The 12,257-nt window shown below is 48.0% G+C and overlaps 6 protein-coding genes across 6 annotated transcripts; 3 read left to right on the top strand and 3 right to left on the bottom strand.

Moving 5' to 3' along the window:
- Positions 1-79: 79 nt before the first annotated feature.
- Positions 80-1,751, bottom strand: EDB93DRAFT_1222877 (uncharacterized protein; the record flags this gene model as incomplete). Its single annotated transcript, XM_041451167.1, has 6 exons — positions 1,584-1,751; positions 1,433-1,527; positions 1,218-1,377; positions 767-1,161; positions 329-714; positions 80-277 (listed from the first exon to the last, which is right to left on the bottom strand). Exons 1-6 carry the CDS (start codon positions 1,703-1,705, stop codon positions 80-82), a joined length of 1,356 nt encoding a protein of 451 aa, XP_041310204.1. The 5' UTR covers positions 1,706-1,751.
- Positions 1,752-2,069: 318 nt separating this feature from the next.
- EDB93DRAFT_1130986 (kinase-like domain-containing protein) lies at positions 2,070-4,192 on the bottom strand. The gene is made up of 8 exons (XM_041448944.1): positions 3,827-4,192; positions 3,647-3,770; positions 3,542-3,589; positions 3,289-3,480; positions 3,209-3,239; positions 3,117-3,154; positions 2,847-3,065; positions 2,070-2,795 (listed from the first exon to the last, which is right to left on the bottom strand). Exons 1-8 carry the CDS (start codon positions 3,883-3,885, stop codon positions 2,109-2,111), a joined length of 1,398 nt encoding a protein of 465 aa, XP_041310203.1. The 5' UTR covers positions 3,886-4,192; the 3' UTR covers positions 2,070-2,108.
- EDB93DRAFT_1130985 (uncharacterized protein) lies at positions 4,184-5,756 on the top strand. Its single transcript, XM_041448943.1, has one exon. It carries the CDS (start codon positions 4,636-4,638, stop codon positions 5,671-5,673), a length of 1,038 nt encoding a protein of 345 aa, XP_041310202.1. The 5' UTR covers positions 4,184-4,635; the 3' UTR covers positions 5,674-5,756.
- Positions 5,757-8,190: 2,434 nt separating this feature from the next.
- EDB93DRAFT_1080621 (AFG1-like ATPase-domain-containing protein) lies at positions 8,191-10,046 on the top strand (the record flags this gene model as incomplete). Its single annotated transcript, XM_041445551.1, has 7 exons — positions 8,191-8,622; positions 8,672-9,063; positions 9,114-9,223; positions 9,279-9,607; positions 9,659-9,715; positions 9,755-9,865; positions 9,915-10,046. The coding sequence occupies 7 exons, from the start codon at positions 8,191-8,193 to the stop codon at positions 10,044-10,046; spliced, it is 1,563 nt and encodes a 520-aa protein (XP_041310201.1).
- A 581-nt stretch (positions 10,047-10,627) lies between these two features.
- Positions 10,628-11,355, top strand: EDB93DRAFT_1248009 (uncharacterized protein; the record flags this gene model as incomplete). The annotated part of the gene is made up of 3 exons (XM_041452662.1): positions 10,628-10,802; positions 10,854-11,188; positions 11,248-11,355. 3 exons carry the CDS (start codon positions 10,628-10,630, stop codon positions 11,353-11,355), a joined length of 618 nt encoding a protein of 205 aa, XP_041310200.1.
- Positions 11,356-11,443: 88 nt separating this feature from the next.
- EDB93DRAFT_1222867 (DUF1960-domain-containing protein) lies at positions 11,444-12,152 on the bottom strand (the record flags this gene model as incomplete). The annotated part of the gene is made up of 5 exons (XM_041451166.1): positions 11,958-12,152; positions 11,879-11,900; positions 11,819-11,822; positions 11,732-11,760; positions 11,444-11,676 (listed from the first exon to the last, which is right to left on the bottom strand). The coding sequence occupies exons 1-5, from the start codon at positions 12,039-12,041 to the stop codon at positions 11,444-11,446; spliced, it is 372 nt and encodes a 123-aa protein (XP_041310199.1). The 5' UTR covers positions 12,042-12,152.
- Positions 12,153-12,257: the final 105 nt, after the last annotated feature.

Raw genomic sequence — 12,257 nt, 5'->3', positions numbered from 1 at the left:
TAAGCAATATCATTGTTATGCAAAATACAATGCGATGAACTATATTTAAGGTATCGAAAGCAAGATTAAGTTCACAACGTCACATATACACCCTTCTCAGCTCTGTAGCGCTAGTAATTCGTTGGCACATGGGACAGAGCTTCGTTGCTCCCAGACAGCGAAGCCAACATTCACGACAACATGTATGCCAGCAGCCTGTTGACACCGTTGGCTCGGTATACTGTGAAAGGCAGATACGGCACAAGTGGGGTGAAGATGTTGAGCCAGCGTTAGATTCCTAGGATCGACTATTAGTCCAGGATGTATATTAATCATGCATTGAACTTACCAGAGTCTTCAACTTGTTTTCCAGAGCCAGAATAAGTGCGCTAGGGTCATTTCGTAAGCGTGCAGTGACAATGTCGAGGTCGAGTTGTTCCATCTCGATCGGTTGGATAACGTTGCTCTTCATACTATCTGCCTGCTTCATTAAGACCTTGCCCTCAACTACCAGATGTCTGAGCGTCTGTCGTTCTTGGGCAGTTCCTACATGACCGTCTATGTCGACGTCATTATCTTCATTCTCGGGGTGCAAATCCCGGTCACTTGAGGGCAAAGCCAGGACATCAGCCTCGCCAAACTGTGCTTCTCCGAATACAGCTTCATCCTCGCCATCTATGTCCACTTCATCCTCGACGTCTAGTGAGTTAGATGTTCGAACATGGATACCAGTGCCTGTCCATAGAGTCAACGATCATTTGGATTGTGTTGTGGCCTCCATACTGACCTCGTAGACTTGCACTTGTGATAACCCTTGTCCTAACGCTGCCCCCGCCACCACCTATATCGATATCCTCTTCCTCATTTTGTATCCGCTCTCGTTCCAACCTAGCGCTTTCGTGTACTAGACATGCATCCACATGTGCCTCGACAACATCCCGATCGCCTCTGACCACCTGTGCGCAGATGGGACATGACGTCCCTCCCTCAACTTCCATAATCCAGGACTCTGCCTCATGCTCCTTGGCAAGCTCCTTGAGACGTAGGTGTCGTGCTTTTCGTCGACGCGTAATGATTTGAATAGTTTTGCTAATGGCAGAAGGAGACGTGGAAGAGGATGGGATAGACGTGGTAAGGGATTTGCGAGCTTTTAGTGCAGAGCGTCGGGCGCGGTTGCTCGGGCTGAAATGGGTGATGTCAATTGCTCGTGTAATGTAGTAACAGACAGTTAGACGCACCCTTCTTCTAAGTCATCAACTTCTGCCAAGACCTCCGCCTCACCTATATGCCCGATGATGTCTTCTACCCTTTGCATTTCAAGAGCCGCGTGGGCAGCAAGCAGACGCACAGGAATCAATTCTGCACATGCCGGGCATTGCCTCGTCTCTGCTCTCTTAGCTATGTGTTTCCTTTTTCAGGTGAGGTCGCAAATCGAAGAGAGTCACGTACGCACGTTTTTTCACTGGAGGTGCGACAGCAAAAGCTTCCGAGTGAGTCGAAGAGAGTGAAGAAGAGCTTGGGGACAACTCTCTCGCTCGCTTCTTACCTCTAAATGCTCTTATTCAATATACTATTGGGGTATCGAATAAAATGAAAGCACGAACTTCGTCGATTTCGGACGTCCCATTTGCAATGTCATTTTAGTGCTCAATATTCCAGGGAATGTGTCTACATTATTCAGTAATGCGAGTGAAGCTGAAGCGAGTTTTGGAGGGATGGATTGCATGCAAGCAAGTTGGATGTAACCGATCACTCGAGCATGAAGATATTGGTCCGATCAGATCTGAAACACGTGACTTTTGGTTTAACTGCAAGTCATTTGCGATACATAGAATTTGGTACAACTGACTACTTGAAGACCAGACTATGCGGTTTGTATTGTACCATCACTGTGAAACGCATTATCATACATGCTAATCAATAATAAGTATCACGCTTAGGCTATGAAGCTTGGAGGAGTTGCATATGCGCCCGTACCCGCACTATATGGCCTGCGGGAACCCATGGATGCTTTACTATACGCCAGACGAATACCACCGTTTCTTATGAGTCCGTCGAGAGTGGAGCCAGTGAGGTCGTTGAGAGACATTGTAGCATGATGTACATCCTGGAACTGCCACCGCCATAAGTCAGAATGCTGTGAGTGGAATAAAATATCTTACGTCGACAAAACACATCATTCGCCCGTCGCTCTTGCGTGTGAATAGTAATCCTCTATATCCCGGGCGCAGAGAAAACAAGGCTCTTAATCGGGTTTCAAGGTAGTCACCATAATCCCCTGTGCTCCTAGGGAGATTACCGACGAAAAGCGTGTTTATGGGAGAATTTCTGCTAGAAGGTTTGGCGTACTCTTGTCGCAACAAAACTCCAGGAGCGTGAGGCATGACCGTCTCGTTTTTGTGGTCTGGAGGAGAAAACGCGAAAATCGAATCCACAGAATCATCTTCAGTCGGGCGTGATAACTTCGGTGACTGCCTGTGTCTCGTGAGTCTAGGTAACGGTTTGGGAGGGGGATGAGAGTCTTTGTGCGCAATTAGAGGTGACTGCTTGGATCGGAACAAATGGTATGCATCATTTGTTTCACCTGAACAGTCGGCGATATCTTGACTGATAGTGACGACTAACTGTACAGCTGTCGGACGACTTTCCATGTTCGAGATCGGGCGCCAGCATTTTGAGATAAGAGCCCAGTGTTTTTCTAGAATGGGTGGATCATCCGGACGAGGCGGAGTTTCTCCTCCAATCAGCTTGGCTATAATGCGAAATTCAGCCGTGGTGCCTCTATCTGTATACCACGGAAATCTGTTAGAGAGGATCTGGGGAACATAATCAACTGAAAGACAACTCGGTGACAAAAGGCGACTTGCTTGTAGCATCACGCTCCCGAAAGAATAGATGTCACTTTTTGGTGTAGGCGAATAAGAAATCTCTGGATCTCCAAGAAGCTCAGGAGCGGTCCACCGTATTGCACCGGGGCGGTGGGATGACGGAGCAATCGAAGATCCACCTTCAAGTCCTCCTAGAACCGTAGAAAGTCCAAAGTCCACAAGGCACGCCATGCCTTCTGCATTTATCAAAATATTGCTCTACAGACCATCTAATTCAGACACAAATGCGCGTAAAAACGATTCACTTACACCGGTGAGATCTCCATGGATCAGAGGGAATGAGTGCACTTGGAAATATTGGTCTAAGGCGATACAAGTGAAGTTGGATGAAAATGACTCACGATAATTTAAACCAGCTGCGATATCATGAAGCTGCTGTGATTTATGGCTCAGCTCACTTAAAATGACGGATAGGGCTCACCAGCCATAACTTCGATATTAGTGGTAACTTCCCACCACAGGTTTCCAAGAAAATTGTCAGTGTTCCATTGGGTATCCAGGGCGAAACGAGAGAGATGGTCTCAGGGGGTCCAAATCCCGCCGTCACGCCTATGAATGGCACGATGTTCCGATGTTTTAACTTCATCCATATTTTGATCTCTCGACGGATTCTCTGCAACGTGAACGAGAAGTTTAGCGTTCAGCATGAACGGCGCAGAATACATCTTGCTGACCCTGATATCATCTGCGCTAGGCAGAAAACGCAAAGCCTTCACAGCAACCTGAGAAGGAAGCACTACATTTTGATTATTCAACATGCAAAATAAAGGCGCTCATACCTGGATTTGACCTGACGGGGTCCTGTAGATGCCTCTGTAGACATTTCCAAAAGACCCTCCAGCCACAGGATGGTCATCTAACCGGAGAATATGACCGGTGATGTCTACGGGCACTTCTACTACTCTGTTTATTCCGTCAGGTCAGATTGAAAGACGGAATAAGGTATATATGGGCTATACTTGTATTGTGTTTTGCGGACTGGCCTAAGGAGCACATGCAAGATCATCGCAGGTGCCATGGCGTGGCTCCTGCAGTCGAAGGAGGTAGTAAAAAATCTTGATCTGTAACTGGCAATGATATATCATACAACGTATTCGAACTTCGAATCGAATAAAATGGTCTACCGAGGGCAGTGGTTGTCAATGTCATTATGTCATTTGCAACCCTTTACACAGCTAGTCTTCTGAGTTCCTATGCTCATGGAAACTGTACCGTATGTAAGGGCACTGCCCATGGCATGGTAGTTAGCGCTTAACCTCAGAAGATCTGAGAGAAAGTGAGAACCGATGAGCATAGTTGTCAGCAGGAAACATCGTGGAAATTTCAATCCCGAGCGCGCCCAACGAGCCAACGCGGCCCATCCGGTTTGCGATTCTTGAGGAACTCACACGCTACGGCTAAATCCCTCAAAGCTAGATGACTTCGACAACGTTGACTCGCCCATGGGTGAAGGCTTCGAAGGATGAATTGGCTCACTTTTGAACTCAGTTACATCTGACTGAACTGTGCATACCTTGCTATCAGTTTCGAACACAAGTTTGTTCAATTCCCATATCCGCGCTGTGGAATGTCATATTTCACCAAGCCAAACCACATCATGCGACCTCCTGATGGAACAAAACACCTGCTGTGGACTATCGGGTCATACGTTGTGATTCAACACATACTTGAATGCGCCTTCGGCCACTGCTTGTTCTCCCATTGTTCATGAAGTCTTAAAAGAGGGTTGTTTCGAAGCAGCCTGAGTTTTTCATCTCACTCACCCATCATGGCGACTATCCCCCGAGCCTCATTTGGCGACCTTTCCATCGAGCTCGTCGACATCATCCTCGGTTATGTAGCTCGACCCACTTTTGCTCAACCAGACCAATACAGGGCGAAAAACCCATACTCAACTGCTCACAAACTCTGTCTGGTCTCCCAACATGTCAGGAGGCACGTTGCACTGCCTGAAATGCTGCACACAGTATTACTGGACTCTCACAACAAGGTGGCTTTTGTGCATGCTCTACGCATGCAGAAGGAATACGCTCAAACAGATTCTCGTCTCTGTTTTGCGTACACAAGGTACATAAACAACATCTGGATCGGAGAATTTTGTCTGGGTGGTGAATACTTTTATATGTACCGTGGCTCCAATGGCATGTTTGTGCCTGATTCAGACCTCGACCTCTTGGCTCCGGTACTCCTTGGCGCACCATCGCTTGCGATTGACTTTGGATGGATGCACTTTCTGACACGCTGCGTGGAGCATGCATGGACCCACATGGGCGAGGACATCGACCAGAGATGTTTGCTACCTCCGTGGCGCACGAAAACTTTAGCGCTATCGGGGCTTGTCACTGACCCATGGCCCATGACGATGTTTGCCTCAGGACAAGCCTTCCTGGCTTCCCTCGCCCACCTCGTTGTGCTCCCTAACACAATAAGAGACTTAAGTTCGCATGTCGTTGGTCGGGCTCTGGGCATTGTTGGACCTCAAGACTACATTCTCCCCCACTGGATGATCAACGCTCCATGGGCTTTATTAAAGAGGCTCGAAAGCATCTCTTTGGCTTTCCCGCGTGTAGAACTCCCGTTCTATGCAACTGAATATAGTGCAGGAATGAACTTGCAGACAGAATTGCTGACGCTCCCCGCTTCCCTGGTGAAGGGCCACTGCGTGCCCCTGGAGGTAAAAGCGTCTACGGAGACTGGAGATAGGTTTATTTCTTTGGACGACGTTCATGTTGTGGTGTCTAATACTCGAGTGCACTTTTGTGTATATTGTCAAGAGTGGGAGAAAGTTTGGGCATGCGGGTGGTAAGCTGGAGGGGGAGGGGTGTTACGATACAATTGATGTACGCACATGTTCGCAGATGGCTACATGAATGAACCATGCATATGTATTTCTTGACACGGATTAATGGGCTTGGTCGAGATTCATGAACGTTGAAATAAGTAACTTTACTTTCGGTTACAGAACCTTTACAGGTGAGACTCTTGCTAAAGTCGGAGTCGATCAGCTTGAAAGATAAACGAAAGATATCCCGATGGAATCGGCCGCCTTCATAGTTCAACGAGCACAAGATGCGAGACATCTGACATTGCTGAGGGCAAAGGTCTATCTCGATACAATATCAATTACAATTACAATCTTCCCCTTCGCACGAGCAAAGATGGCAACTCGCCATCAAGTCGACTTGTTCGTGGTGTACAGACCAGGCTCTTACATATCAGTTCCCGAGACTAGTTTAGAAACAACCACACGACCGGCCGCCACCACGCTGTCATGTGGTTACCTTGCACTCTTGTGAAGGTTGTTGCGAATTTGGGTGGGAGTAGAAGGAACATAGTCTTCATCACGAATCAGATCCTCGTCGAATGTGGGAGCATCTGCTGCAGCATGGCGCTGTGAATAGATGTTTGAGACTCGAACTATAACATAAAAAAATAATTGAGCACACCAGTTTAACTGGAGCAAGAGGAACATCGACAAGATGAGGTAGTGCGTGATCTAACACGAGCGGGTCACCAGGTTAATGTGATATAGTCGTGTTTGAAGGTGATGGGAACAGTGGCAGAGGATGAGGTGCCGAGCGGTATGGATCAAGCCTAAAAGAATGTAAGTCGAAAACAAGATAATGACAGCCGACTCTCGCATCCTTGTGGGGATACATCTTTGAATGTGGCTTGTACAGAGGGAGAGAAGCTGTGAGGTAGGGATGAAGTGGCAGGAAACTGTTAAGGGGCTCTCAAGTCGACTGTGAATGCACCAGGAAGAGGAAGCACACATCCAGGGGATCACGAGGCTGATGAGTTCGAACAGGAGTCATGCGAGAAGGAAGCATTTTTCGGAGGTAATGAAGGAAGGCATGCACCAGTGGGTATATGGTGGAGAAACCTCTTTGTGGGCGGGGGACGATGATTGGTTGTATTTGGTTAGGCGCACGGAACAACATGTTGCGTCAGACTATACGGAACTAATGGTGCATGGATGCATACATTAGGCCGCCCTTCTTGTATAGATTCGATAATGGCAAGGACTCGGATGTGTGGTGGGGTGTCGCATATGTAGATCTCGGTGTCACCCCAGGTAGTGCATGTCAGTTGGTGTGAGTTGGGTAAGATGAGGTAGTCAGGAGCATGAACATCGCATGAGGCGAGGAGCTGTCGTGACGCGAAAGCACAGTGCGGCCAGAGCTTGATGTCTGGTCATTGGAGGCGCTAGCGAGGAGTGCACCATCGAATGATGGCCCTAGACCACTTATGAGATTGGTGTGCCCTTCAAAGGAGGCTCCGACGGTCTGCAGTGTCGACGCTTCAAACTGATAAATCGTCTTGGGCTCGTCATAGCCCTGGTGCCACCCCTTGGTCCGTCCGCGTGAACATTTCATCATCATCCTTGAAGTTAAATGCAGCCAGAATGGTCTTGCTTTTGGGGCATATGTCACTATTCCGTGAGCAGATTTCTACAGTAGCCTGATATCCAGTCTATGAGTTTCAGCATCCTATACATCGAGATAACATTTAATGACTGCGAACTTCGAGTCTTGCGAGAATCGCACCGCGCCCACCCCGCTAGGGTTTTGGGTTATCGTTCAAGCTCTGGGATATCTTACCCCTTGCTTACCCCGCTCATCAGTGCAAGATGCTATCAGCGAAGATATCATGATCGATGCAGGTGATACTCTGCGAGTGGCCTTCAAACGTTCCTATGATCCCCGGACATTGAGCCCGCACTCATTGTCATCTACACCAGCAGTGACGACCCATCGACCATCCTTTGATACACGGTGACGAATCGCTGGAAACGCGGCCAGGACCGGGGCCTCGATCTTCTCCTTCTTGAAGTTCATTATCAAGTCATGGACCCTGTGTCGTACGCTGTCCTCGGTCGTAGGAGTATAATCAGTTGCATGTTCATGCGAACAAGACTTTGTATAAAAACATCAGTATGGGCGGCGCCTCATAGGTGTACTCACGAACCTGGCGCCGTGGGTAGAAATCCAGAGGATGAGAGAAATTTGAAATAATACCAATCTCTGTCCTTCTCCACTCGTATTTCCTGCTTGGATACTACCCTAGCTAGGGAGAAGTTACTCAGATGAGTGTGGAACCGGTTGTTTGAGCCCCGAGTAATGCCGAAAGCAATTGGGTTCAATTTGCAGTGGCTCCCCGCAAGCACCCCGTTTTATTATAACACCCCGTCGGCCGCTTTCTTGCGGCGTCCAGTTCTTTTCTGTGCGACGAACTGTGTTAACTTTCCGACTACTCCCTTGCATTGCACACCACTCTTTCTCTCTCCTTCTCTTTATTTCTTTGTGGACAAAGCATTGTTGATATGAATCCAGCACGGTCTAGTGCGCTCCACCAGGGGAACCGACTCCTATCGCGGACAACTTCTTTTCGGACGGCAGCACAAAGCAAGCGGGCGTTGGCTACCTCAGCACCAGTTGCCTCACCTTCCAGCTCTTTTCCGCCTTCCAGTCATGGTCATGGACACGGGAAAGCGTTCAATTCCTCGCTTGCTGTAGAAAGCACAATTGCACGCAGCAATCCTGCCGAATTCGCTACAATCAACCAGTTTGAGACTTCGCAAATGTTCCCGGAACCGATCTCCCCGATAAAGCAACATGAAAAACTCGTGCAGTCTGGGGTACTTCGAAGTGACGATCATCAGATTCGTATCATCGGCAAACTTCAGCGTTTCTGGGAGCAGGTACTCAAGTACGATCCTCCGCCTATACCCGAAGCGAAGACAAGTGATTCATTGGTGATTTTCTTTCGTTTTCTCTCAGGACCGCTGACCCACTGGCTGATAGATATCTCGTCTGTTTTCTCGAGCACCTCCAGTACCAGAAACTGCGCCTGCATCAGCACCAAAAGGTCTTTACCTTTATGGTGACGTTGGTACAGGAAAGACGATGCTAATGGACCTCTTTTACCAAACGCTGCCCCCTTCCATCACACGCAAGCGTCGTGTGCACTTCCACGCCTTCATGATCGATGCACATAAACGCATACATGCTGCTAAGATGACCATGGGACACTCTGGTGGTGACCCCATCGGTCCCGTTGCGCGGGACCTCGCAAAGGAGGCATATGTGCTATGTTTTGACGAGTTTCAGGTTACGGATATCGCGGATGCCATGATTCTGAGGCGTTTATTGGAGGGCTTGATGAATCACGGTGTAGTCTGTGTAATAACATCCAAGTGCGAGTCCCGCTTTTCATGGTGGTGTTTTATGGTTGACTGTCACACAGTCGACACCCAGACGATCTTTACAAGAATGGAATCCAACGCTCGAGCTTTATACCTGCCATAGAACTTCTCAAGTCGCGCTTTGAAGTGACGGACTTAGACTCAGGAACTGGTATGTATCTAGTCGACACCCTTCCAGTGTATCGTCTCACAATTGTTACGCACAGACTATAGACGGATACCACGCGTCCTCTCCCACGTGTATTATCATCCATTAACACCGGAGAATAAAGCAGAGATAGACAAAATCTTTAATTCACTGACACGTCCAACTCCTACCGCCGCGCTTCAAGATCCTATTGTTGAGAATCGCCCAATAACGACGTGGGGCCGCACACTTCACGTTCCGCTTTCGACGTCAAAGGTTGCGCGATTTTCATTCGAGGAAATTTGCGGCCGTCCGTTGAGTGCCGCCGATTACTTGGAAGTGACGAAGCAGTTTGGTACTCTGTTTATCACAGACGTGCCGAAAATGGGGATGGACAAGAAAGATATGGTATGTTTCTTCCTTTCGGAGATTCTTACAGCCTTGACCAACATTATCCAGGCAAGGCGATTTATTACATTCATAGACGCATGCTACGAATCCAAGGCAAGCTCACGTGTTTCATCATTATGATCGATAATCTAATGACTGGCGCAGACAAAGATTTTTGTATCGTCAGAAGTACCCATATTCCAGATCTTTTCGGATGAGTCGGCGGGCTCAGGCAAGGGGATCTCAGATCACATGCGGAGTGTGATGGATGACCTGGTGCGTTTCTTTTCTTCAATTCCCCTCACGCCAACTCAATTCTGTAAAGGGACTATCACCGGAAACTGTGGGCTCAAGCTCAATGTTCTCAGGCGATGAGGAGATATTTGCGTTTGCGCGGGCTTGCTCCCGGCTGGTGCAGATGGGGAGCAGAGAATGGGCAGAGACGGTTTCTCAATAGCAAGGACACGTAGATGCCTGCGCGCTCCCTGGTACATAAGTATTATTATATATATCTGATCTTTCTTCTATATGCAAACTCATCTAATGTTTTCATCTGCAAAGCCAATTGTTTACATCTTCATTGTAAGGGTTTCTTATTGTGACATGACCACCGTATGCTGACTCTTTTGCAGGCTTCCTTGCACCGATATATACAAATTACGTTCACAGACCAGTGTTGTCCACATTATTCCCCCAATGGTGGGTGAATTACGTCCTTTTATTGTTGTGCGAGTCGCTTTATCTCTCCTGTGACTCACCATGACTCGGTGGGCGTCTTCATCTCTGATGCGGGGAATGCGTTGATCAGCAGAAATAAGGTTCCGATCTAGTCACTGATCAACGAATTCCCCAAAACGCTCCTATCCTGTCAGCCTCCTTTACATACTTAAGGATCGCATGGAGTCATAGACACCCTCTCTCCCGAACTCGGGATTTGTCATGCGCAAAAGTCATACCCTACCCTGGGAATTTCTTCGACGCGCTACGTATAAATGTGGGGAACGCTCGAGGTGCTCCATCGGATTCCGCTACAGCATCATGACGAACACCCCTGTTACCGAAATAGTTACGCTCACTAGTAATGATGCGATGAAGACAACCTCTAACTTCCAGGAGGCCGTTGAGCTCTTGCGCCAGACCAGTTTTGATGGCCTTCAACAGATGTACTGGGGCGACCGCGTTCAGCAGCCTGAAATCAGGCAGTGGTTCATCAGTAAGGCATTTTGACTCTGATGACTCCGCGTGGAACTAATCACACGCACAGATTGGAGCCACCGCCCTCAGAGGTCAGAGTCGACGGCTGCAGCAATGGCGCAGATCAAAGAAAAACTTGGCGCAGTTGTCGACTCCCCACCGAGGCGCAGGCTCGTCGCTTTCAATCCCTTCCCGCCTACCAAATGCTTTGCCGCACCATTCACAGAAGTCATTATCAGCATTGTAAAGCCTGAAACCGATCTGGATGAATTCAACAAGATCGTCGACGCATCATTGGAGGTGTGCCATGACGTTGAGGGATGCTACGGAACTGCGTGGGGATACGTTGTCGATACAGAAGATGCAAAGGAAGCAGTATTGTTAGTTGGATGGGAGAGCCCAGAGGTGAGTACGCGTAATCTAAGAAGCATAAACCGATGCCCATCAATATCGATAAATCTCAGCATCATGTTGCGTTTATGAAGACGGAGCCTGCTAGAATAACAACAGCTCCTTACGTTGAGGGAGTAAAGGAGTCAACCGTCTTCTACGTCCAGGCTCAAGTTGCATGAGTGATGAATCGAAGAAGGGCGCGAGTGATTTCTCTAGTAATACATTTGTGACTTATTGTAGACATCTACACAATCGTGATCATGCTCTTTATATCCCTGACATCCCCTTGCCCTTGTTGTCGATGGTGAAGCTTCCGCGTGCGACATTTGTGGACGCCGTTCCAGAAGTGAACCCATTTCCAGGCTGATCTTTCCCCTTCTCCAAAATCTGCGTCATGACATCGACATCTTTTGTCGTGCCAAAGACAGTGTCAAGTTGTTGTTTTGAAGGCGTACCCAGAATGCCCTGTGCGCCTTGATTGGAGTAGAACACTTTGAAAGCTAGGAAGCGATGCGATAAGTTAGATCACAATCACATGATCAGATCAGTGCTCACAATCCACTACCTCAGCTAGAGGGATCGTTCTATGCATACGTAGGAATCGTTAGTGGTAGATCACTAGATGGTACTCGTACACTTTACCTGTCTGCAGAATGTAATCAGGTTACGGATTATCGGATAGTCAAAAACTAAGATGCTTACCTCCTGCTTTCCATTTCTTGTACTATGATAAAGTGAGATCGGTTGTCTGCGAGTTGAAGTGAAGCCAATATCAGCTTACCTCTGTTGGATTAACAATGACAGTAAACTCGTCTGTCGACTGAGTGTCGGGCTTGTACACAACCTTGGTGAGGGACTTTGGCATGATCAATAGAAATCGGGTGTCGGTGTTTGGATGGTATTGGAATGATTTGAGTGGTTCAGTAAAATGATGTAGTTGATTGAATGATGGTGGTCAGACGGAGCTTAGTACGAGTGACCTTTATACTACGCACGCCACCCTGACGTCATTAAGTTAATGAACACTTCGATGTCACGTGACCACAATTGCTTGCCTGCGTGGACCCGGATTTTTCCGTTG

This window comes from Suillus bovinus (genome assembly GCF_016758785.1).
Source record: "Suillus bovinus strain UH-Sbo-P2 chromosome Unknown EDB93scaffold_12, whole genome shotgun sequence".
NCBI classification, from domain to species: domain Eukaryota; kingdom Fungi; phylum Basidiomycota; class Agaricomycetes; order Boletales; family Suillaceae; genus Suillus; species Suillus bovinus.
Note: the sequence above shows the minus strand (reverse complement) of the source record. Positions and strands in the feature narration are given on the sequence as shown.